The 26,125-nt window shown below is 40.5% G+C and overlaps 1 protein-coding gene across 1 annotated transcript in view; it reads right to left on the reverse strand.

The window, feature by feature from the left end:
- Positions 1–110: 110 nt before the first annotated feature.
- Positions 111–26,125, reverse strand: part of lrp1bb (low density lipoprotein receptor-related protein 1Bb) — a gene marked incomplete at both ends in the record, with an annotated part of 302,818 nt that continues 276,803 nt past the window's right edge. The window contains 15 exons of the mRNA XM_080038312.1: positions 111–251; positions 1,199–1,273; positions 4,369–4,519; positions 4,867–4,957; positions 5,898–5,974; positions 7,654–7,767; positions 11,065–11,169; positions 11,554–11,728; positions 12,296–12,457; positions 18,736–18,900; positions 19,427–19,552; positions 21,198–21,371; positions 21,724–21,840; positions 23,118–23,224; positions 25,619–25,842. Of these exons, the coding sequence (XP_079894438.1) occupies positions 111–251; positions 1,199–1,273; positions 4,369–4,519; positions 4,867–4,957; positions 5,898–5,974; positions 7,654–7,767; positions 11,065–11,169; positions 11,554–11,728; positions 12,296–12,457; positions 18,736–18,900; positions 19,427–19,552; positions 21,198–21,371; positions 21,724–21,840; positions 23,118–23,224; positions 25,619–25,842 (2,004 nt within the window). The remainder of the gene's footprint in view (positions 252–1,198; positions 1,274–4,368; positions 4,520–4,866; positions 4,958–5,897; positions 5,975–7,653; positions 7,768–11,064; positions 11,170–11,553; positions 11,729–12,295; positions 12,458–18,735; positions 18,901–19,426; positions 19,553–21,197; positions 21,372–21,723; positions 21,841–23,117; positions 23,225–25,618; positions 25,843–26,125) is intronic.

Raw genomic sequence — 26,125 nt, forward strand, 5'->3', positions numbered from 1 at the left:
ACATTATGCTGATGCTAAACCAGTAAAACCTAAGAAAAAAATCTTGTTTCCTCCGTCCTATTATACATTGTACATTGTGGTATAAAAGAAGTACAAAGTGTAAAGTTAGGCTATGCGGCGGTTTCATGAATTGTCCCCTCTAGTTTCTTTGGGAGTAGCTCTCTCCTCTCATCAATACTGATGACCGGCTTCCGGCAGTTTTGCCCGTCGATATATATCTTTGCATACACTGGGTTGGAGTAGTTCATGGGCTGTATGGAAAAAATAGAAGATAAACAGGTTTTCTTTATTAATATCAATAACCTATGAACAGCGGGGGTCTTAAAGCTGCACTGATATATTTCTGACCACTTGATGGCACTGGAGCCGGCTGGAAACACAACATCTGACATATCATCTTACAAAGTTAAGTGGTAACCAATGTTGATTTCCAGTATGCAATGTTTTATTCCCCGCAATCCTCCAACTCTTTAGCCTTACAATGCTTCAATATTTGCAAAAGTGTAGTTAGCTGCTCAGATTTTTTGTCTGTCGTTCAGTGCTGGGCAGACGGCGCAAAGTCGGTTCATCATAGCTTCTTTGATGAAAAGGGCCGCCTGCTGTGTGCTTGCTGGCCAGTTTGCATTATGCTATAACAATAAGCGAACAGAGTCTAAGGCACTTTGAAGAGTTGTGGGGACCTACAAAGTTGAGGGATAACTAGTTGTCTCCTGTTTCATCACTACAAGAAACCTTGTGTTTCACATTACACAGGGTCAATAGAGCTAACACTTATATTGGAAATGATGGATTAGTGCAGCTTTAAGAAAAGTCCACTGGGATTATTAAGGTTTGACAAAGTGAAACATCTGGGTTTAATTGAGGGAAGAAGTGCAACGAAAAGTACAGGACAACACTCATGCTAGTGGTATTAGTGGATCGTTAATCAGTCAGCAATAGTACAGTAACAGACATGCACATGCATGAAGAAGTCCATTTAAACATACAGCCATGCAAGCACAATTGTATCTACAGTATGGATGTAGTTTTGGATACACTTTATGATATACTTGATTTGGCCCCATTCACATTTCGTAATCATTTCAACTCAGTTCACAATGTTTGCCAGGTAACTGCACAATGCACACATGCTCACCAACATGATGATCGTTTCTTTTTTGATTGATGGCAAACATTAACAGAATATTGTACAATTCACCTGTCCAGGGATGACCTCCTTGGGCACATTATTGAGGCCCAAGTTGCGAGGGTCAGTGGATTTTACACACCAGCCCTGCAACACAACAAGCACCACCTCTGTTTACAGTGTTAACGCTACATTGACTACACACAGCTAACAGCAAACAGATACACACATACAATCATATTAAAAGGTTTGGGAACCCCTCTCAGCCGGCATTATAATTGACTCTGCTTTCACAAAAAAAAGATAAAAGTGGTATGTCTTTAATTTACCAGGAACAGCTAAGTACTGGGATGTTTTCCAAACAAAGATTTTTTGAAAAGCAGTATTTGGTTGTATGAAATAAAATAAAATGTGAAAAACTGGCTGTGCAAAAATATGGGTACCCTTGTGGTTTTGTTGATTTTAATGCCTGTAACAGCATGTAAAACTGATGACTTTAAACGCAAAGTTGGTTGGATTATGTTGTTAAGCCTTGAACCTCATAGAATTGTCTGTTTAATCATGAGAAAATGTATTTTAGGTGCCTAAATGCAAGTTGCACTTCTCTTTGACTCTCTGCTGAAGTGAGACAGAATGGGATCATCAAAACAGCTCCCAAAAGATCTTAAAAACAAAGATTATTCATTGCCATGGTTAAGGGGAAGGCTACAAGAAGCTTTCCCAAAGGTTTCAATTGTCAATTTCTACTGTAAGGAACGTTGTCAGGGAATGGAAGGACACAGGCACAGTTGCAGTTAAACCCAGGTCTAGCAGACCAAGAAAAGTACAAGAGCGGCATATGCGGCGGATTGTGAGAATGGTTGCAGACAACCCACAGATCACCTCCAAAGACCTGCAAGAACATCTGGCTGCAGATTGTGTATCTGTACATGGTTCTACAATTCAGTGCAATTTGCACCAAAACATCTGTATGGCCGGGTGATGAGAAGGAAGCCCTTTCTGCGCCCACGCCACAGATACAGTTGCATGGAGTATGCTAAAGATCATTTAGACAAGCCAGCTTCATATTGGAAGAAAATGCTTTGGACTGATGAGACAAAAATTAAGTTATTTGGTCTTTATAAAAAGCAGGTGTTTTGGTGCAAATTGCGCTGAATTGTTGAACGATGTACAGATACACAATCTGCAGCCAGATGTTCTTGTAGATCTTTGGAGGTGATCTGTGGGTTGTGTGCAACCATTCTCACAATCCTCCATCTATGCCGCTCCTGTTTTTTTCTTGGTCTGCCATGCCTGGGTTTAACTGCCACTATGCCTGTGTCCTTCCATTTCCTGACAACGTTCCCTACAGTCGAAATTGACAATTGAAACCTTTGGGAAAGCTTCTTGTAGCCTTCCCCTAAACCATGACAATGAACAATCTTTGTTTTTCAGATCTTTTTGGAGCTGTTTTGATGATCCCATTCTGTTTCACTTCAGCAGAGAGTCAAAGAGAAGTGCAACTTGCATTTATGCACCTAAAATACATTTTCCCATGATTAAACAGACAATTATATGAGGTTCAAGGCTTAACAACATAATCCAACCAACTTTGCGTTTAAAGTCATCAGTTTTACATGCTGTTACAGGCATTAAAATCAACAAAACCACAAGGGTACCCATATTTTTGCACAGCCAGTTTTTCACATTTTATTTTATTTCATACAACCAAATACTGCTTTTCAAAAAATCTTTGTTTGGAAAACATCCCAGTACTTAGCTGTTCCTGGTAAATTAAAGACATACCACTTTTATCTTTTTTTTGTGAAAGCAGAGTCAATTATAATGCCGGCTGAGAGAGGTTCCCAAACTTTTTCATATGACTGTATAATCATAAGAATGCATGGTCATCTTCTACTGGTTATTTCTGTATAATCAGTGTAGTTGTGGGCTATATAACTTATGGTAAAATAGAACAAAACAGCTGCACTGAATTAAAGAAGTAGGGAACTGTAGGAGACAAAGAAAGAAATACAGAAGCTAGTTTACATTCAAGCCAGCGTGCTTCTGTTGGAAATACAGCCAGATTGGACTCACAATAGCAAGTGTCAAAGTTGGTATGGAAAGAAGCAAAAGCATTAGGCTTGAAGCCCTAGCAGGTGAGCTAGATAACCACATCAGTGAAGGTGTTATGATTCCTTTGATATGCTGAGTGTTAATGTGGGCTTGAAGGACGTGACCAGAATAAATCACCAGCTGGATGAAAAGTCCTCTCGGTTCATGGCACCAGCGCATTCATGCATACTAGATAGATTTAACAAAATCTCTACAAAAACCTAATGTAATACCATTTGAATGACAACCCAAAAGAGATTTGGGACAATTCTCTGACTGTCAATGAGTGGCCCCCGCCAAAGCCCAGACTTAAACCCCATAGATAGAGCTTTCTCTGGAGAGACCTGGAGATGAAAGTTCACTTGCACTTCCCATCCAATCTGACAGAGTTTGAGAGGATCTTCCAGGTAGAACGGGATCAACGTTGCAAATCCAGGTGTGCAAAGCTTGTTGAGACGTACCCAAGAAGACTTAAAGCTGTAATTGCTGCCAAAGTACTGAATTAAGGGTCTGGATACTTATGGAAATGAGATAATTCTCTTTTCGATTTTTAATACATTTTCAAAAGTTCCCAAAACATGTTCAGTTTGTCAATATGGGTTATCTAGTGTAGACTGTTGGACAGGTATGACAATTTGATCCATTTAATATCCCATCCACAAAAAATTAGTGGGCTCTGAGTACAGACTTAGTTTTCACAGCAGAAAGAGTAGCTCTACTATTTGCTATAATTTCAGCAGCAGTACCATTAACCTCAACTGGTAAGTGGATCTTCTGCCAAACAAGTAGAACGTTGAATTGATGCTGCCTGTATTGGTATTGTGCTCTGATCCTATCCCTCGATAGTCTCCCAAAGCGTGATTGTATTATGTGTGTTGTCCTTGGTGAGTTTAATAAAGGTAGAGTGGTCAAAGGAGGGTTTCAATGTCCCAGATATCATCATATATAACGTGGTAATGACCTTGTAAAACAAGACAATGAACACATATGTTGTGAGTAATGGTGGCCCTCATACACTGCTGTAGTGTCTCACTGCAGAAAAACAACCAAGACTAAAACATTACATTTGCTTTGCACACTGAGCCAGTTTTGTAGTGAGCTGTTTGCATTATTGGGGTTTAGTTAAACATTGAGGTCAATAAGCCAACCTTGTGAGGGTCCAGCGTGAAGTTTGGTCGCAGCAGGCTGCCTGCGTCAGCGTGGTTGTCATGGTCCACCTCATACATGTTGTACGACGGATTCCCGATCTCCACATTTATCCCTCCGTTTGTCATAGGCTGCCTCTGGACACGTTTCCCCCTGAGGTGTGTGGAGCTAGCCGTCATTAACATGATACACAACAAGCAGGCCAACATGCTGTACCGCTTCACACAGCTCCACACAACAAATCACATCACAGCGCTCTGGCACACTTGGACTACATCATTTGGCTGGGCAGACCTAAAAGCTGAATTACAACGAGAGGCCCTGAGTGCAAAGGTAAGGAATTCTGCTCAACTTGTGGAAACAAACAACTTGCGTTATACAAAGAAAATAATTCCATTCATCCTTTAAATCAGTGCAGCGTCGAATCACTCATCATGTGTTGCTGCTCGGAAGCCTCTTTCTTATTTATTTATTAATTATTTATTTATTTATTTACTTACCTTTGCCTCCGTCTGCAGATGTAAACACCTGCTACCACCATCACAATCAAGATTACCAGCAGGACCAGAGGCACAATGATAGCTATGCTCCCTGGGAGACAGACAGACAGATAGAGGAGAGATGAGTCCAGATGGCTTCAAATGTGACACGTTGCATGTGCCTGAACGTGGATTCAAATAAAGCCACCTTTAAAAATATTATCCGTGGTCTTGGTTGCCAGCACACTGCAATCCATTTACAAAGCTGCTGCCATGTACATTCATGCTATATACTAATATGTATATGACGTTAGCCTCATAGCATAATTGCCTAAATCATATTTACTCTACTTTACATCTACTCTATTCTACATCTACTCTACTCTACATTTACTTTTCGTTAGCCTAATAGCATAAGTCTAAGCCTAAGTCATATTTTAAGGGTTATAGAGTAGGGTACAGTAGATTAGATGTAGAATAGAGTAGATGTAGAGTGAAAGTAGAGTAAATATGATTTAGGTAATTATGCTATGAGGCTAACGAAAGGCATATACAGTATCCTATGAAGACATGCATCAATTTGACAAGCAAAGTTAGTTAAAAGGATTAGGACTAGTAGAACTCCCAACATGGTACGTAAAGCTATTTTCTTAACACTTAGGAGATTTCACTGTATTCATTTTAGTTCATTTGAAGTCAGACAGACACATTGCTGAACTCTGACGGGCACGATGACAGCAGCTCCTCATTCAGAATGAGCAGAAGATGCTGAGTAAACTCCTCTCTGGTCAAATACTGCAAACTGGCAAGGTTGGATGGAGTTCAGTAATGCCTTAGTTAGGGTTCCAGTCAGTCCCAAATCCAATGTTGTGGCGTGGGTTGAGAAAGTAAGTATAAACTTGCTCCAACCCATGGATAATTTCAGATGTACATGTGATCATTCCACTGCAATGGAATAGGGGCACTGTACTAAAGATATATACATTTATTCTTACGGGAAAAGATTGTAAGGTTGTTCTAAGAAGGGGGTTCTTGAAATTCCCAGTACTCACCTCCGCCGGTATTATCTGATCTGCTGCTTTTAGGGGCGGGTCTTTCACACTGTGTTCCTGCCCAATTGGCTGAGCATCTGAAGGAGGTCAAAAGAGAGTAAAAATAAAACTACCATTAGCAAACTTACTGTCTTGTGGGAAAAGACTGCTGAGAAAACACCTTTTGCGAAAAATGAACTGCATTATGAAGTGACTGTGGCTTACATATGCAACACACATTATGATTCAGTCTTTGCTATGAAGTGCTTTGATCCCCACACAAACAAAACACCACCTGGAGAGAGAGCACTATGTACATACAGGCTGTGTCAATAAACAGTGTGCGTGTGAATTTACATGTTGAATATTCAGTGTAGAAGAAGAAAAAAAGAAGAAAAAAAAATCAAAGGATGACAGCGGGACAACGTGTCTGCAGCTCATTTGTGTTTTCCGATGGGATCGGATAGGTGTGATGTATGACCCTTGTTAGAGGAGGTGATATCCAGTGTCGCGCAACTGACGCAGATGGGTCCGTGAAGCATGAGTGAGCTGGTGGGCTGCGGACTGGATGATGACAGAATGAAATTACTCTAAATTACATGCACTCTCAGAATCGGAAACAACGGGCTATAAAAAAAAGGAGAATGCAGCCCCATACACACGGGAAATAAATCACGCTCTTGTAGAACAAAAATGCCACCAGCGACATGGATGTTGATGGGGGAATTGGGGGGGGGAGGGGGCAACGGGGAGTTTGATCTCCATTGAGAGGCATAAACCATGGAAAAGACTAATTCCTTTAGACCTGTGTTGAAGGCATACATGATAAACACCAATCACTGATGAGACGGTCGGTCTACTTAAGTCATATGTGTACGTAATAACTGGTCAATGACAAAACATATTCAAGTTGCCATCATGCGTAGGTTGCAAATGCACAGATGGACCCATAACGGATACATCACAAAGACAGTGTTACGTTTTAGTTTCCCTTCCCACCCCCACCTGAGTGCTGTGTGTGCTGGGTAACGATTGCATGAGATGATGGGTGTATGAGTGGTAGTGAGGGGCAGCAGAAAGGTACGGAGTCACTTAGCAACTGATAATGTAATAAGAGCTACATCAGCAAATACCTGCTCAAAATGTAAAATAAGAAATAGAACAATTAGTAGTTATTTGCTCTCTTGTCGATTGTTAGATAAGAGGACTGATACCAGTCTCCTGTGTGTGGTAAATATGAAGCTATGGTAAGCAGAGGGTTAGCTTAGCATAAATAAAAGATTGGGAACGAGAAACAGCTACCCTGGCGGCTCTGTACAAGCGTAATAATATACTGCTGACCAGCACTTGTAAAGCTCACTATTTAATATGTTATATCTGGTTTACTTAGTTCGTATGAAAAGCTGTGTAAAAGAAGTTCATTGTAGGGTTATATGCTAACCTATTTATTAGCCGTGGAGTCTTGTAGGACTAGCTGAAGAAGAGGCAAACAGAGGAGACTCCAAGAAACTTAAACTACTAATGAATGCTATTTTAATCTAGTGCTCTGAGCAGTGCAATGTCACAATGCTATCTTTCAGCTCACTTCTTTTCAAACCAACTTTGTATAACTTATTCGAGCGCTTATTAAATGATAAGTTGCCTCAAGGTGACACCGTAACAATATATGCTGGGCTGAGGCTGAAGATGGAGCCGGATGGAGTTGAGGTGTTGGGCGAGGACAAAGGAGGTGAGTGGTCTCTGAGTATATACAGCTGGAGAGGTGAGAAGGACCTACTTGCAGCGTGGTTTGTTAAGAGCTGTTAATGTGCACATCCCCTCATTCTGACAGAAGTAATCGCAGGGGTTGGCCAGCTCATCACAACGTTGGTTCTTGAACCCTGACGTGCAGCTGCAAAACATTGTGTTGGGATTGATAAAAGGGCCCAGAGAATGTATATATGGTTATAAACTGTTGGCTGCCTGATGACTGGACACTGACTGACACATCTCTTTCAGGAGCTTTAGGAGTAAGACCATGTTATGTCTGCATCGAGCAAAATAAACAAGAACACAAATCAATTTACGTAGGGAACATCTGCAGGAGAAGAGTCTGTTACAGTGTTTCCACTTCTTAGATGTGGGTTTTTCTTGAGACGTAATGTTTGTGATTATAATAGGAGGCTACCAACTACGATCGTTGGTCAAGTGATAACAAATAAAACATTAACTAAACAGCAGAAGAAAAAACACACACAAAAAACGAAATGTTATTTAGACTTAATTCCAACGGATAATTAAATAAATATAATACATGTAGATTGTATATATCATATTCTAACACAAACACAGGAAATCCCAAAAGACAATTGTACTTTAATGTCCACAGTCAGTCAACAATTGTTCACTCACTTGTAGTTGTGTTTGAGGAATAATATTATTCCATAAACAACCCCCCCAAGCACTTGAAATAATTCATAAAACATCTGTCACATTGAAAGCCAAAGTGGAACTGGAAAGCTAATGCAAAGGTGCTCCGAGAAACTTTCAGTTTGTGTTAATTCCTGCACCCCCTTTGGACAAAAGCGCTATTGTTTTTACTACGCCAGCTGTAGTTCCTGGGTGAGCGTACCCATGACAAAGGCAATAAGAAACACTATATAAAAATAGCATTTTTTGCACTGATGGTCTGCTGACTACGTTTGCTATTAGATGAAAAATTAGACTGTTTCAGAACTTTTGAAATATTTCAAAGTTCCGTAGTAGCACCTTTAAAATCCCAACTGTCCTGCCTTGGAATTGAACCTTTCTCGACAGTGTGTCTGTGTCATACGGCTCACATCCTCTGTTGATAAGGATAATCATTTTTAAGAAAGCTTTTAGTGTCCTTTAATAATCCCCAGACCGTAGAGGGATAAACGCCATGGTTTGACAGAAGAGTCAAGAGTCCAGACCAGGAGCAAGTTGAGGTGTCGGGTGAGGACAAGTTAAGACCTGTCTGAATGAAGGACTGCACACTCTACATGTGTTCAGACCAAGCCCCAACCACAGCATCCAATGAGGAAGTGACAAACATTGCAGTACATTGTGGTACCAAAAGTGAGCAATTTTTCGTTGACTCCCTTGTGACAGGCCGTTTTTCAGGCCTTATTAAACCTATACGGGCTGGTCAACAAAACCATTCTAGTCTGTATGTTTAGGTTATATCTCCATGACAACACTGAGGGGGGTGATTTTTTTTAGTTTTTATTCTTTTGGAGGTTAAAATGTATGAATAATTAGGGGCGCGATCTCTTGAGCTATCTGCCCGTTGTCCCTCACTTCTCCTCGGAGGTATACGTCAGCTAGACAGGCGTATCTCCCTCCCCCTGACGTCACATCAATGCCCTTTTTCAGCAAGAGGAGTGAGGCGGAGTAAAAATCTCACAAGATGGCGACGAGCATAAGCCAGGAGAGTTGGATGCAGTAGGAATAACTGAGGTCAGCCCGGATGCTACATCCATTTTATATACTATCTATGGTTCAGACAGCACAGATCATTGCTAACAATAAAAAAAGGTTTTAGGAGGAAAGAGTAGCTGAGTTCTAATGTATAACAAAATTGCCATTTCATACAGTAAGTAACCTGTGCTGTTTTCATGAGAATTGCACTTTTGTCTGCTTCATATAATAACAAACTGTGTTAAAATAACTAATATTTCAATTAGTAACAGCAACTGCTGTAGTGGATGCCGATTTCTCTTAGCTAGTATGAGATGTCTTTCATCTCTCTAAAATTGTGTTACAATTTGTCAACCAACATTGGACTTGTTGATTGGATCCAACCCTGTGGCAACGTTGTCAAGGTAGAAAAGAGTTACAAAATATCAAGTTGAAGGATTGTCAAAAATCTGCAGGAGAATATTTTCTAAACAAAACTTATGTCTGTGTGTCAACTACTTTTCAGCAAAATCCTTTGTACCTGGATATCTCTTACTTACTCTTAAGAATAAAACTATGTCATGGGTTTAATTTGAGTAGAATATACACCTGTTCAAACCTGAGGTCCATTGGATACTGTTTGCCAATTCGTCTTAGACAGTATCATGGTCTAGTAATCATTTTCTTTTTAAATTATACTCAGTGAATCGTGGTGGGGCCTTAGTTGTTTGCCATGTCCGTCTTTATTGCAATGCAGATGCAATTTAAAAAATCTCTTAAAACCTTTTTCTCAAGTGTTTAATGCAAGAAATATCATTACAAATGAAGCAGCTCTGCTCTGCAAGGTGTTTTGGCTTTGGGTAGGCTTGATGAAATACACATTTACTCAGAGTATTCAGGTCAAACATTATGATTTCTTGACAGAGGCTTATCCATCATCTCACATAATCTCGGTTCTAAAGCGGCAAATAATAAACCACATTATCAGGATCTGTTAACCTCATCGAATAGGATGGAATCATTTGCATAGAAATTGATTCCATCCCCTGGAATTTGTGAGTGATGACTGCAAATTTCAATTTAACCACGTCGGACAATGGGCAGTTAAAAAAGAAAATCAAGAAATGGATTTCCAATTTCTTCCTTGAAGGTATTTTTACCACGGCGCCGCATGTGATTATAGTGGAGGCGGTATTAAATCTATGGGCAGCACTTTGAGTAACCTCTCACTATGATTTCCATGTGCCTGCCAGTCAAGCTTTTGTCTTTTGAATTTCATAGCATGTTCTACCACTGACACATGCCATGCCTCCGCTGCCTTTTTAAAGAGCAAACCTGTGAAGCCAACTCCTTAAAAAGAGTCGGAGAGGACTGACATTAGCGCTTAACTGAAACCAGGAACAGTGTGATATGTTCCAAACGGGGCTCTTTGAAGGTTTTGAAACCAATTGCTTTTCCTTCTTCTGCCTAAAAAGCTTGTGTCACAGTGAGGTGTCACACAGCACATGGTGGTTGTACAGGCACTCAGTCTCCTGCTGTGCCCCGGCCTCTGCATAGTGACATCAAACCTTTCCTCAAATTTAAGGATTTCTTCTCCAGAGGAAGACATCCATCTTGCACAGTTCTCCAAGCAGGGGGAAATGATAGCCCTTGGCGATCTAAAGCCAGGCCTTTCTCGGGCACAGAGCCATCATTTGAATGGAAACAGTAAGAGTGTGAATAATACTGGCGAACATTTCATTTTTTTTCCCCCACCGCATTTTCCTTCACCCATTAAGCAGTGACTTACTGACAGAAAGGCAGGCTGGTGTCGGGGTCCAGGTGACAGGTGCCTCCATTGTAACAATATCCGTCACACAGCTGACAGCTCGGTGCTATTCTGCCATTTGTACAACTGGAGGGGGAAGAAATAATGGATGCTAGCGACAAGAAGAAAACTATACTTTTACAAGAAGCAAGAATGACTCAAATACAGTACAGTATATGCATAATCCATGTGTAAAAAAAGAAAGAAAGAAAGATAGAAAAAAAGAAGAGATTTCACCTAGCTTTTAATTCACTAACATCACCATAACCTAAATTGCTATAGAGTGGGTGGCCCACGTCATTTTTAAATATGTTATCAAATAGATTCTGTCAGCTAGAAGCCTGCGGATACATACTGCAGAATACACTGTAGAATGCTTCTCCATAAAATGAAGAGAACTATAACGCCTAGCTGACATTACAGCAAAAATGGATGAGGGACAAGAATAGCAGCAAGATACCCGGCACTCACTTGCACACCACGTCTCCCGTCTCCTCGTTAATGAGGCAAGGAGCTCCGTGGCATCGGAGACATTTGTCCACCTCGCACTTGTTTCCCTCAAACCTGGCAGGACACACACACTCCACATAGCCGCTGCTGGAGAGCGTGCAGGCCTTGGAGTTCACACAGTAGTGATGACAGATGTCTGTGCACATTCAGAGAGATGAGAGAGAGACAGAGAGAGAGGCACAGAGAGAGAGACAGAGGGAGAGAGACAGAGAGAGACAGGTTGGGGTGTGTAATGAGAAACTAGCAACATACAGTAAGGTTTGATTGGAAAACCAATTATCGACATCAAATGGACATCTTAGACGCAGATTAAATCCATCAGCCCTTGGGTAAGCGATGGTCGGAGATATAATGATGTGCGGTTGCAATTGCTTTGCCCACAAACAGTGACAAAAGAAAAGGCATTATCACTTGAGCGCAGCATACCCACAGGTTGCTTGCTCGTGGCACTTTGATATTGTTTATCTGCAAACACAGACCAATGTGGCGTTTGTGGTGGAAATACTCTAGGGGGTTGTCTTGATGTGTACTTTGAAATGCTTATTTCTATAGAGTTTATGCCGCATAACTGAATCCTAATCAAAGCTTTCATTTGCGATTTGTCTTGTGGCAAAAATTGTGAGGCACATTTCGATGGAATGAAGGCCAGATTTATGATAATAAAATAATATGTGGACAGCAAGTAATGGGGTGCAGGACTCACGGTAAAGACAGCGGTCCCCAGTATATTCGGCCATACAGCGGCACACTGGCTGGTTCCCCTGAGTGACGTCACATGTTCCACCATTCAAACAGTAGTTGTCACAAATCCTCTTCTCACAGAATGCGCCAGAGAAACCAACAGGACAGCGGCATGTAGGCTTACCTGGACAGAGGAGGAAAATGAAAGATTAATAATAGAGCAGGAGCATGCATTGATCCAACTCACAACTATTGTCTTTTTAGCCAACTCCCAACATAACTTTTCTAACTGATGTTTCTTTGAGCCAGCATAGTTTTTTTCTATCTATAGGTAATATTACAATACACCCTTACACCCTGTGTTTGTCTAAAATACCCACTGTACCGAAGCTGACCTTGGTTTGTGTTCAGCTTCAGTGCACACTTGGACATCAATCTATAAATCCTACTCCCAGGCAGGCACTGAACAGAGGCAATAAAAAAAGCATCCAGTCCTTTGGAGAGAGTAAAGGCAAAGCTCCATCCTTCCATCCATCTATCACTCACTTAAAGACACATTTTTGTGAACATGTCAACCTGCCCGCAGATTGGCACCAATAGAGAAACGCTAAGGTGTCCTTTTTCCTCAGTTATGTTCTCCAGGTTCACCTTCGGACTCCCAAACTGTTCCCAGGACATGTACAATATGCATATCATTCCTCCACTGTGTTTTAGCTCTGCCCAGTGCCCATGCTTTCCATGGCTGAAATATCTCTAACAGGGAGATTTTCAGGAAGAATCCTATACAGAAATTACAAATTACAATTTGCATCAGGCCGCTTTACAATCCGTACAGCACTCTATGTGCTTAGATCCTTGATTCGGATAAGGTCAAACTAAAATAAACTTTAAAAAGGGGAAGTGGAGGAAATACAACACTCCTGATAGTGGATGAGATACAATTTAAATACCAGTGAAATGACTTCCAGCCCAGCTGTATGTCACACCACATAAATGAATGAATGAATGAATGAATAGTTGATTTTGTTCATACATTATAAGGGAGCAACTTAACAATTTGTGAGAATACAGTATGCAACCGACCCCCACCAAATAAAAAACATACATATTTACACCAATTCATTTCACATAATTTAATTCCACACAGGACAATGTAGTCATTCAGGGGTCATGTACGATTTATGCGTGAACAGCTTTTTTCTTTTATTTAACTTGCTAACGTCTGTAAACGTTTGATGACCCTGACACCCACCTGCAAAAAGCCTTTTTCCAATCAGGGCTTTAGCTATGAACCCATATGGATCTTAAATACACTGACCAAGTTTAGAGTCCAGACCATTGTTGCCTGGCAGCCTCCACCCTCTGTGTGTACATCACAATGCACTACACTACACACTACAGGCAACCATTTAATCCACCGCTTATATAAAGATATTGATTGTAGCAGTTTTGATTGTTCACAGTCACAGTGCTATAGCTTTTATGTGAGAATCAGAACACAGACTGAAGCAGATCAGTACATAGAGAGCTTTAGCTTCAGGCACAATGGCCAGATTTAAAAATCTATTTTTTCCCCCAAAATCATTCTCTCCGTGCCATGATTTATGAAATGAGATATGAGAGCAAAGGCCACAAGCGTGTGCCAAAGGTACATATACAGTTATTGTCCCACCACTTATTTGTTCAGTAATATTTAGTATGGAATGAGATTTATTGTTGGTAGGCATAACACATTTTGGAAAAAGTGAAAAATCCTATCACATCAGCTCTCCAAATACAATCAGACTACACAACATGATTCAATTAAGCTTAGCCTTAGGTTCAATAAGGAAGACTGACTATCTTCATGCTTATTTTATCTTTTTGGTCTCTCTCTCTCTCTCTCTCTCTCTTGGTACAACTCAATATCTCTAGGTCAGCTGACTGAATTATTTCACTTCACTCCTTCAATTAAACCAATCAGATTTTGCCATGACCTGCGTGAGCCGCTCATCTCATAGCCATCACAGTTTATAACTCTGACGAAAACCCGCAAATACGACCACATCACCCCCATTCTTCAAGACCTCCATTGGCTCCCCATAACCTCAAGAATCCAATACAAAATCGCCCTCATCACCCACAGCAACGCCCCGCAATACCTCAAAGACCTCCTTACCCCTCACTCATCCACCCTTAACCTTTGGTCTCAAAGTACCAACCTCCTCCATCAGCCCCGCACACGACTCCGCACCATGGGAGACCGAGCTTTCTGCTTCGCTGCCCCCCACATCTGGAACTCCCTCCCTGAACACCTACGACAACCCCAGTCTGTGGTCACCTTTAAAAAAGGGCTTAAAACTTTTTTGTTTAGACAGGCTTTCCTAGGTCGTCCCTAGTTGTTCTTATTCTCTCTCTGCAATTTAATCTCTTTTAGCTGTTTTATCTACTGCTGATTTTAACGTGTCTGATTTTTTTTCTCTTAGTCTTTTGTTTATTTTGTTTCTGTAGCACTTTGAGATTACTTTATGAAAAGTGCTTTACAAATAAAATGTATTATTATTATTATTATTATTATTATTATTATTATTATTATTATTATTATTATTATTATTAAGGGTTGTAGCTCTGCTGCTGTCCTCTCAGTGTAATGTCCACGCAGTAACCCTCCTTCACCCCGTTCACCTCTGCTCTCTATCACTAACCAACGAGGAGGGGCTAAAATGTAGCTAAATGTGGGTTGGGCTAAACGTTTAACTTCGCGGGCGCCATCTGGTGGCGCAGATCCGGCAGCACATTGTTGTGTAGAATAACGATAATATTATATTTGATTGTTGTGTAGAATGACGATTATATTATATTTGATACTGGCCTATATACATATTACATATGTAGGTTTTAATATTACTATATAATATATGCTAATTTCATAGTTAAATGTATGTTTTTCAAGGGCACACTGTGAGGACCCTCAGACCCACGTTCACTCACTCTAACTCGGCCACATCCATAACGCCAAGCTCATTCGCTACTTCCAGGCCGGCCCCCGGTCGTGTGCCTGGACCCAGCCCCGTCAACAGTGACTCTTGGTCGGCCAAACTTCATCCAGAACGCCCCGCTGTTTAACAACCTCCGGCTCCCGGCCGTACGCCTCAACCAGATCTGAGATGATGCTAGATAACTCGCTGCTTGAAGACCGCAGTGCATTAATGTGGTGATGTGGGGACGAGGGAGGGGACTGCTAACTGCAGTCACTGACAGGAAGTTAGCTAAACTGACCATTCCGCTTACTCAACCTTTAACTTTGCTCTACATGTCTTCATCACCGCTAGCATCTAGCCTACACTATTACCTACTTAGTCAACTTAGCACACTGTTGTATTCAGTAAAGTTTCATTAATTGTACTAGTAGATACATAGTTCTAGTAGTAGATGCATTGTGCCTTGTCTATCAAGCATTTTTTTCAAGTTGTAAAAGAAAATATTACATAAGTAAAGCCTTGACATGCTAAGTTCAAACCTTACTTGAGCTTGTACCACTTCATCTGATAGAGGCTGTGTAGGTTGGGATGTACCAGGGATTTATGGACATTGTAGGAAATGTTACAATATGCAGCCCCTAATAAAGTACTTGGAAAATTGCTGTCAAAAAATCTAACTTTAAGAGTCACGTTTTTCTTATAGCACCTTCAAAATAATTAATAAAGTATCTATGTGAACATAAATGTGCCTCCTTATTTTGTAGAGTTTATTTAATTAGGGAACCCACACCGTAGACTGCAGATGGAAAAGCACAAGCTTCCTGCCTTTGGTTGATAATACTGACTTGTTGTTACACTTAACTCAGTTGCTGGACAGGAGATTGTGTCTTTTTGAACTGTTTTGCTTTTTTTTTTTAATGTGGCATAATATTAGTATACCTTAAACAAGAAACAGCATGAAGTGTAGAATAAAACCAATGAGTCCTTTAAAATGGAGGGAGGGGAACTACCTTTAAATACAATATATTATGCCGGGCCCGACTCATGCGGGTCCGACGGGCGGCCCTTCCCCGAGGGGAAAAGGGGGAGAGAGGAGGGAGCGCGCCAAAGGGGAGGTAGTGGAAAGGGAACATGCCAGACCCACACACCGCACCGGGCATCCCATGGTCTGCACTCAGGTTGTTACTAGTGACGCTAACCAAAGGTTCATTCAAAGAGATAAGTCTTAAGTTTAGACTTGAACACTTCGATAAACTCAGATTGTCTGATCTCTATCGGGAGTGTGTTCCATAACGAAGGAGCTCAATACGAGAAAGTCCTGCTGCCGGCAGCTTTCTTAACTCTGGGGACAGACAGAAGCTCTGCAGTCGTAGACCGTAGTGCCCGTGATGGGGCATACCGTGCAACTAGGTCAGACAAATACGAAGGAGCAAGCCCATTTAATGCCTTATAAGTCAATAGCAGCACCTTAAAGTCGGATCTGACATGAACCGGGAGCCAGTGGGGGGACGCAAGAACTGGGGTGATGTGGTCATATTTTCTAGTTCTGGTCAAAAGCCTCGCCGCAGCATTTTGTACCTTTTGTAAGCTTCGAGTACTTGCCCTGGGCAACCCAGACAGTACGTTACAATAGTCAAGCCGAGAAGATACGAAGGCGTGTATTAATATTTCCGCATCAGCCATGGACAGACTGGATAGTTTTTTTGATATGTTCCGTAGGTGAAAAAACGCAATTTTGGTAATCTCTTTGATGTGTTGATCAAAGGATTGTTGAGGCTTGTTCGATAATCATCATTATTACACACACAGATGTGAATTGTGAATACATTTTATAAAACATTATCTCATAAGACCATAGAACATTGAGAACAGTTGTCATTGTCTAAAGTTTAAATAGGTCTTTGGTTGCCAATTGTTCCGTTAGAGCTTGGGTCATTCAGTCAGCGGGACAGGAGAGCAGCATATTCAATGACACCTTGTGTTTTTTATAGATACAACTGGACAATTTCCAGCCTCTTATTGATTGTGAGGTTGCCTTCCGTCTCCTTTTATCACCAGAGCGGGGGACTTGAGGAAACTCATTTGACTATATTTGGCACCCTGGCTCATCTTCAGTCACTCTCCTTTAGAGCGATATTGTTTTGCCTCAAAGACGTGTTCTCAATGCAGCCAGACCCTCTTTCTATTTGGAGAAAAAACAAACAAAACAATTGCCAAGCATGAACGAAACAAAAGGCCCCTAGCAGCAAAACAAATATTACAACGCTTTTTTGTTTTCCTCTTAGCTGTCCACTACAAATAGCAATACAATTCATCATACTGTGTGTAGTATTTTGGACTTAGATGGTGAATGAAGAACAAAATAAGACTGACAAAAAGAGAAGCCCTGCCTGCCTTCTCTAGTTCAACCCTGAGCCACAGTCATTATCATGGCTTCTTTACCATGTCACGAAGAGTGGGTTTAACAAATCGAAACAAACAATACAAAGAAAACAAAAAAGGATGAAATATACGAAATACAAAGTACCACTTTACTTCCTATTGGACAGGCCCATTCTCCAAAAGGCTGAAGGGAAATAACAAACACTTTCAAATCATGGGTAAAGAGTGAAATAGTGCCTTTTTTGAATTGGAATAACCTTTAATGAAAACAATTTGCAGCACAAATCAAATGCACACTTTTTTTATCCGTCCAACTGTCCGACCTAACTGCTATGGCTCACTCAAACTGAACTATACGCTTATATATATTGTTTACTAGATGTCATTTTATTGACCACTTGAGCAAGGACCCGGAGATTATAAACATTTATGTGGAAACACAGAGCGTACTTTTCATATGAGGCCAAATACGTTGTATGTTTATAACAAATGGAAATGGAGATGTTGTGGGTAATTGCTCTGATGGGAAAATGATATACAGGCTTGTAAATCAATGATAGTATTTTTTAATAGGGCTGTGCATCCCAAACCAAGTCCACCTTTGACATCTTAACATTTTAAATGCATTCACTAAACTGTGGGGGAGAACTGGAAGTTCTAGAAATCATGAAAGGAGGTTGATATCGTTGAGGCTTGTTCGATAGGAGCATCAATGACAATAAACTGCTCAACTAGCAGATGTAACGTTGCAGCAGTGGGCTGTAAGCTGAAGTGAGAAAGGCCTGGACGTTTAAAGTAAGACAAATGCAATTGAATACCATCATGCACTGGGTCAGTGCACAGGAGGAAATGGAATGGAAACTCTGAATTGAAAACGTCTGTTTGTCATTTTTCTTCTTCAGAAAGTTTGGTCTGCCCAGAGCTGAATATAAATGACCATGGATTTAACATGGACAAATCTACTCGTAAATACTGGATTTTAGTGATGGTAATACCAAAAATGAGAGACAAACACACAACAACTAACGGATGGATCAATTAGGGGGTTGACCCAAAAACAGGAACACCTGTGCGATTAATTCAGCCGTGGTTTGACAGTATATTTGTGAAATGGACTTACCCAGGGGGGAGCCCATGCAGGTGCCTCCGTTTAGGCAGTAGTCTGTACAGTGGTTGACCTCACAGCGCTCCCCTGAAAAGTCAGGCCAGCAGTAGCACCTCCACTCTCCCTTCTCATTGGCTAGGCAGCGGCCTCCGTTCTCACAGGGCGGGCGGCACAGTTCACCTTCCACAGAAAAGCTCATATCACATACTGTACTGCCATGTGGAGCCGTCAATCACATCAGACAGTGCTATGATGTACAGGTGTGAACCCAAGGTTTTGAGCAGACAAACATGGTCCCAGCTAAATTGTAATTATATATTCTATTTTGACAGGTTTTGAAGTGTTTTAAGAGTTTTAAAGTGTACAGGTGCGTATAAAAAGTTTGACTATAATTGACCAGACCAAAAAGTGGAACTTTTATATATTCTAGATTCATTCAGCTCATGGAATAAAAAAATCCAGTATCTCAAAATATAACAGTGTTACATGAAACCAATCGTAAAAAGGATTCCTAGTACAAAAATGTCAACCTTCTGAAAAGTGTGTTTATTCTAGAATATATGACAGTTTCACTTTTTGAATTAAATAACATAAAAAAAAACTTTTCTTTGATATTCTAGTTTCTTAAGCTAAGGTGTCCCACCTATATACGCCACACTGCATTATAGCTGCAACTGACTCTCACAGAATGCATGCGTAGCCCTACCTGAGACCATGCCATCACTACAGGTGCCATTGACCAGCACCTTCCCCTCTGGACAGGTGCACCTGGCCCCCGTTGGGTTGAGCAGACACATGAAATCACAAGACATCCTCAGGCATGGATTTGAAGCTGTGGATAAAGTAGCAAAAACAAAAAGCCAAGTAGGTAATCAGTAAGTCTGGGCTTGAGATGAGGAAGGCCTGTTTGTTTTGTGGAATGTGTGTTTGTTCTTTCTCAGAGTAAAGCCATTCATTTCAAGTGTTTTAATTTCTGTTTTTGAAGGGTGTTATTTTCCTGGGAGCGGAGAGAGAGGCACAAGGGCAAATGAATAACTTGACACAGGCCTCGTCTCCAGATTGAATAATCAACGCTTTTCTCAACGTGTTATGATTTTCCCCTTGTCTAATTGATTAGAGGCACTTTGAAGTGCTCTTCCTGGAGCCACATACAGCGGGTGGAGACAATAAGGTAAACATCTCATAAGAAAGGCGTGATTCTGATCAATTCAGAATCAACACTTCCACAAAGGTGGGTAGTGTTAGGTTCAACAACTATACCCAGCAGTGACTCGCTCTGACACATATACGTCTTTAAAATAGGATCGTTTTAATTCATTTAAAAGCAACATGAGGCATCTGGAAGAGTAAAGAGGCCAAATCAACTGGGCCAAAAGTCAATTCTTTAAAAACGTCAACAAAAATATGAATCTGCAATTGTAATTTGCAAAACTGTTAACTGATTCAACAGAACAGTAATGTTTATTGATGAAAATATATAGGCTTACTTTGTCCATCCACTTTATGTTTCTTACCAGTCATTATTGGAAACAAACTTGTACAAACCCTATATACAGTACATACTGAAAATAATTAGTGCTCCAATTTCTTGAACAAAATAGAGGATGAAAGCAAATCTACACATCTAAATGGATGTTATGTTTTTCTGAGGATATCAAGCCTTCATGGCGTATAGCTTTTTGCAGGCTGGGCACTATGCGGCTGGCCTAATGAGTCTCCGGGGAAAGGAACAGCTGCCCTTTAAGTGAAAAAAAACTGACCAAGACTGAGCTGTCTGATGCTCTATAACCATTAACAGCAAAGATGTAAGACATAACTGAAGTGTGTGTCTCCTACATGAGGAAAGTGGGAGGCAAGACACGGCTGTATTGATCGGCTGTTTTAAGGGAAACACGCGTGGGATTTTGATGTTGCAGGTTTCGAAGATTGTTTTTCTGTAATAACATGAATTATTTAAAAAGGTACCATTTTCAACATTTCTCACAATAAATTCACGATGACATGAAGCTTTTTTCACCCAGTAATGGATCGCTCATCACTAATAATACACCTACAGTATTCACCTTAACAACACCTGGAGGGATTCTCTTTAACTAACGTTTTCTGCCAGGGTATGTTCCACCATTCCCAGACAAAGTGTAGTATTGTGTGCAGTAATCTTCACATGCAGTCGTTATACAAGGAGACACATTTTCAATTTCTCTCTAAGCATCCCTCAGAAATGGCAATCAAAGTGTAAACGGTGATAGCTACATCACATTTAAAACACAGTTTCAATGTAGCAAATCAGTATAAAACAGTAAATAGATCATTCTATCTGATGATATACCTTAAATAAATCTAGGATGAAAATCTAAAACAATTGCAAACATGTAAAAATAGTAGTTATCCTTTTAAAGGGCCAACCTCATTTTTTTACAATCTCTAATTCCTCAAAATAAACAAAACAAATACACTTGTTACTTATAACAACTTACCATCTTGCTGTTTGTACCGGTGGGAGATCAACACATTGGTGGGCTTCTCTATCCCCAGATTGAGAAACTCAACCGCCTGCTTGCCATACTTGTGAATCTTGAACACCTCATGTTTGAGTCCAGTTCCATAGATGTAGTCTTCAAATATGTCGATTCTGTACGGTTGGGAAATTCCTGTAAATTCCAGCAGAAAAAAGAAAAGAAAGAAAAGATAACATGATCAAGCAAGCCTTTCTTAACACTTGAAGCCTTTGGATTAATGACAGCGTGTAGCCTGTGGAGGATAGAAGCAGCAAGAAAGCACAGTGTGGGAAGATTGATCTTCACACACACATAGTTTAGAAGCTTATTTTTCTGACACACGCACGCACACGCGCACACACACACACACACACACACACACACACACACACACACACACACAAAGCAGTGGTATTTTTTTTGCTGCAATTATTTGATAAAAAAAACGAGGGAGACAATGTATTTAAAAAGAAGATGCTGTGCTTTGTTTTGCAGTGAGCTTTACCGTGTCTGTCGCTGATGGTAACCTGGGGGTCTGAGCCGTCCAATCTCATGCTCCCTATCTGGGAGAGCTCGGGATCCGCCCAGTATAATCTCTGGTTGAAATAATCAATGGCCAGCCCTGTGCGTGGGGAGAGGGGGGAGGGGGGGGGGGGGGGTTGAAGGACAGAGATGTATTTACCTGACAAATGACAAAAAGCATCCTCATTGAATCCTTCTCAATAGAGGAGACTCTGTAAAGCCAGGATAGTTATAAACCAATGTAGCAGATCAACACGCTTTCATTTGTTGTCCGTCCGTCCCCCCCGCTGGCTCTTTGCATTCTCCGCTGGTTTTGTTTGAGTCAATGTAACATATTGGAGCTAACCATCTTGTTGTGCACTGCACTTTAGTGTAGGCGTGCTCACATTACACTTTCAAGCCGGTGACTCACTCTTACCTCCTCCCTAAAGTCTGACCGGATAATTGAGCACCTGGGCTGGGGCGTTTAAGTAGGTTTGCCATTTTTTCCACCCAAAAATGATGAATTTCTCTTTCACCCAGACAGAGCATTGTCCCCTTACATTAAAGGAGGCCAAAGCCACTCTTCAAAACTAGATCAACACTAAGTGTCTCCCTATAGAAAACCAACACATTGACGGTTGCTGTAAAGTACTTCTTGCTATGCATTTCCTTGTTGTTGCTTTCTGTATCTTTGGCTCCCATATTAAAGCTTATACTTATCAACTGACTGCACTGTGTTTATGTTGTAAATATTGTATATTCACCATAATTATACACCAGCATATGCATTCTAGCATACTCCACACTGGGGACCTGATGACACTTGTTCCATGAGGCACCTAAGTATAATCAATGCATCTAATGTCGTTTCATGAGAATTACATTTGACATTTTTAGCAGCAGGTGGCATCTTGCTGTGACTTTTCTTGTCATTGTCTTGTTTATGTTGTTGAAAGTGTGAACCTGCTCCTGTGTATACAATATCACATTAGCTTATTAGGCGCTCAGCAAATCTATTAGCTTACATTGCATTATTAATTAAAAACATGACACTATATACAGGGACTTGCATGTGTGAAAGGCCATTACATGTGTCACAGGCGGTTACCATGGTTTCATAACCTTTCCTTCTGTACTTGTAAAGGAATAGCTCCCTGACTTTGACCATCAATGCCTGTTCTGTTTTGGACAATTCTATTTGAATTGTTACTATGTGCACAGGATGAGATTTTCAATATATGATGGCATTTTTGGGAGCCTGTCCTCGTTTTGTTTGCTTCTCAAAATTTAGAAAAACAAAAAACGCATTTTGTTTTACGTGAAAGGAAGTGCATTCAACTGGATTATTCGGCCTCAAAAAATAATAAATGTATGGGCTTTGAAAGACATACTTACCAGTGGGTCTGCGGACATTTTTCTCCAAGAGCACTCTGCGTAAGGAGCCATCCATGGCTGACTCCTCTATATGAGAGTGATCACCTATTACACTCCAATACATCATCCTGCAACACACAAAGAGAAATATAGCCCCTTCCTTACACCATTTCCTTGTGAAATATTGCAGACATTGTTCATAAAAATATGCTTTTGCAACTATATAGCCAAATGTATGAATGCATAAAATGTCCATATGGCTTGATAATGTTCAATTGATTGTTAGAAACCTTTTAAATCTATGCATTTGTCCTCGATGATGATGTAATACCAAATGGCCTAATGGAAGTGCACTTCTAACACTAATGACCATCAGGGACAAATAATGTTCCTACATCTCCACTTGCCAACTACTAAAGGATGTTGATGGGGCTGACCAGAGCATTTGGAAAACCTTGAGAATCATTAAGAGAGTGAGGTATCACCACCACGTGTGGGTGTGGTGGAGGAGGTGAAATAATAGGTGATGCAACAGATTAAGGTCATTCACTGCAGCTGCGTTAGGAATAATATGCGTCTATTTTAGCACCTGGTAAGTGACTACGTACATATTGAAGTAACACTGCCTCCCTAAAGATTGAAAATAGATCCATCTAGCAAAAATGTCCACCTGTGTTTTAATTCATTTAAAAGCAACATGAGGCATCTGGAAGAGTAAAGAGGCCAAATCAACTGGGCCAAAAGTCAATTCTTTAACAACTTCAACAAAAATATGAATCTGCAATTGTAATTTGCAAAAGTGTGAACTGATTAAACAGTAATGTGTATTAATGAAAATATATAGGCTTACTTTGTCCATCCACTATGTTTCTTACCAGTTATTATTGGAAACATACTGGTACAAACCCCTATATACAGGTGAAACTCGAAAAATGCAAAAGTTCATTTATTTCAGTAATTCAACTTTAAAGGTGAAAATAATATCTTATACAGACTCATTATATGCAAAGTGAGATATGTGAAGCCTTTATTTGTTATAATTGTGATGATTATGGCTTACAGTTTATAAAAACCCTAAATTCAAAATCTCAGAAAATTAGAATATTATATAAAATCAATAAAAAAAGGTTTTTAAATACAGAAATGTCGGCCCTCTATAAAGCATAATCATGCATATGTACTAAGTACTTGGTTTGGGCCCCTTTTGCATGAATTATTGCCTCAATGCGGCGTGGCATGGATGCTATCAGTTTGTGGCACTGCTGAGGTGTTATGGAAGCCCAGGTTGCTGTGATAGTGGCCTTCAGCTCCTCTGTATTGTTGGGTCTGGTGTGTATCATCTTCCTCTTAACAATAGTCCATAGTTTCTCTATGGAGTTCAGGTCAGGAGAGTTGTCTGGCCATTCATGCACAGTAATACCATGGTCAGTCAACCAGTTACCAGTGGTTTATGGTACTGTGGGCAGGTGCCAAGTCTAGCTGGAAATGTAAATTGTCATCACCATAAAGCTTGTCAACAGACAGAAGCATGAAGTGCTCTAAACTCTTCTGGTAGATGGCTGTGGTGACTTTGGACTTGATAACACAGTGGACCAACAGCAGCAGATGACATGATACCTCAAATCATCACTGATCCAAATTAAATGTTGCGTTTCATTTGGAAATCAAGGTCCCACAGTCTAGAGGAAGAGTGGAGGGGCACAAAATCAAAATCACTGTCAAGTTTCAACAGTCAGTGATGATTGTGTTATCAAGTCCAAAGTCACCACAGCTGTCTACCAGGAGATTTTAGAGGACTTCATGCTCCTGTCTGTTGACAAGCTTTATGGAGATGCTGAATTACTTTTTCCAGCAAGACTTGACACCTCTCCACAGTGCCAAAACCACAAGTAACTGATTGACTGACCATGGTATTACTGTGTTGATTGGCCAGACAACTCTCCTGACCTGAACCCAATAGAGAAACTATGGAGTATTGTTAAGAGGAAGATGATACACACCAGACCCAACAATACAGACGAGCTGAAGGCCACTATCAAAGCAACCTGGGCTTCCATAACACCTCAGCAGTGCCACAGACTGATAGCATCCATGCCACGCCGCATTTAGGCAATACTTCGTGCAAAAGGGGCCCAAACCAAGTACTTAGTACATATGCATGATTATACTTTCTAGAGGGCCGACATTTCTGTATTTAAAATCCTTTTTTTATTGATTTTATGTAATATTCTAATTTTCTGAGATTTTGAATTTGGGGTTTTCATAAGCTGTAAGCCATACTAATCACAATTACAACAATTGATTTAGCATCTCATAGCTATATTTATGGCTAAGGTAAGGGTTCACTTATTGATAGGAGCTGATGTTTGAATTGCTGATGATTGTGAGGGTCACACTTACTTATCTCCACAATAGCAACAAACTGAATGTGCTGCATTTATTCTGCTACAACACACATGTATTTAGGGCATGTGGCCTGAGAAAGGTCAATAGGAAAACAATAGATTTTGTGTTAAACCTACCCTCTGGCTGGGTTGACAGCAATGGCGTATGGCTCTCCTGCTATGTCAGTTATCAGACGGGTGCAATTGGGTCCCTTAAGTTGCCCGACGTTAATTGAATATCGTAACTTAGTCCAGTGGGCTGTGTAATAGCTGAACCAGTGCATCCGAGAGTGGTCGGTCCAATAAATGTTGCCCGTGATCCAGTCAGCAGCAATGTCTCTGGGTCGACGGAAGTCTGAACACTGCAACCAACAAAACACACAAAGTCAACCTCTGTGCATAAGTTCACTTAACCTTGTGTCTCATAAGACATATCCAGAAGAAATTTCATACAGTGCAGTCTGGTGTGAGAAACAACTTAACATGTAACTTCAAGATTTATCACCTTCATTTGACAACATGAGCAATATTGACCATAGCATTGTTAGCTTTATGCTCATACTGTCAATGATAAGAGGACATGTATTGTATAAAGATAGCAAAAAAGGCATGTTTTTACTATTTATAATATACCTATATACAGAT

The sequence above is a fragment of the Ammodytes marinus genome (genome assembly GCF_949987685.1).
Source record: "Ammodytes marinus genome assembly, chromosome: 12".
In the NCBI taxonomy this organism is placed as follows: domain Eukaryota; kingdom Metazoa; phylum Chordata; class Actinopteri; order Uranoscopiformes; family Ammodytidae; genus Ammodytes; species Ammodytes marinus.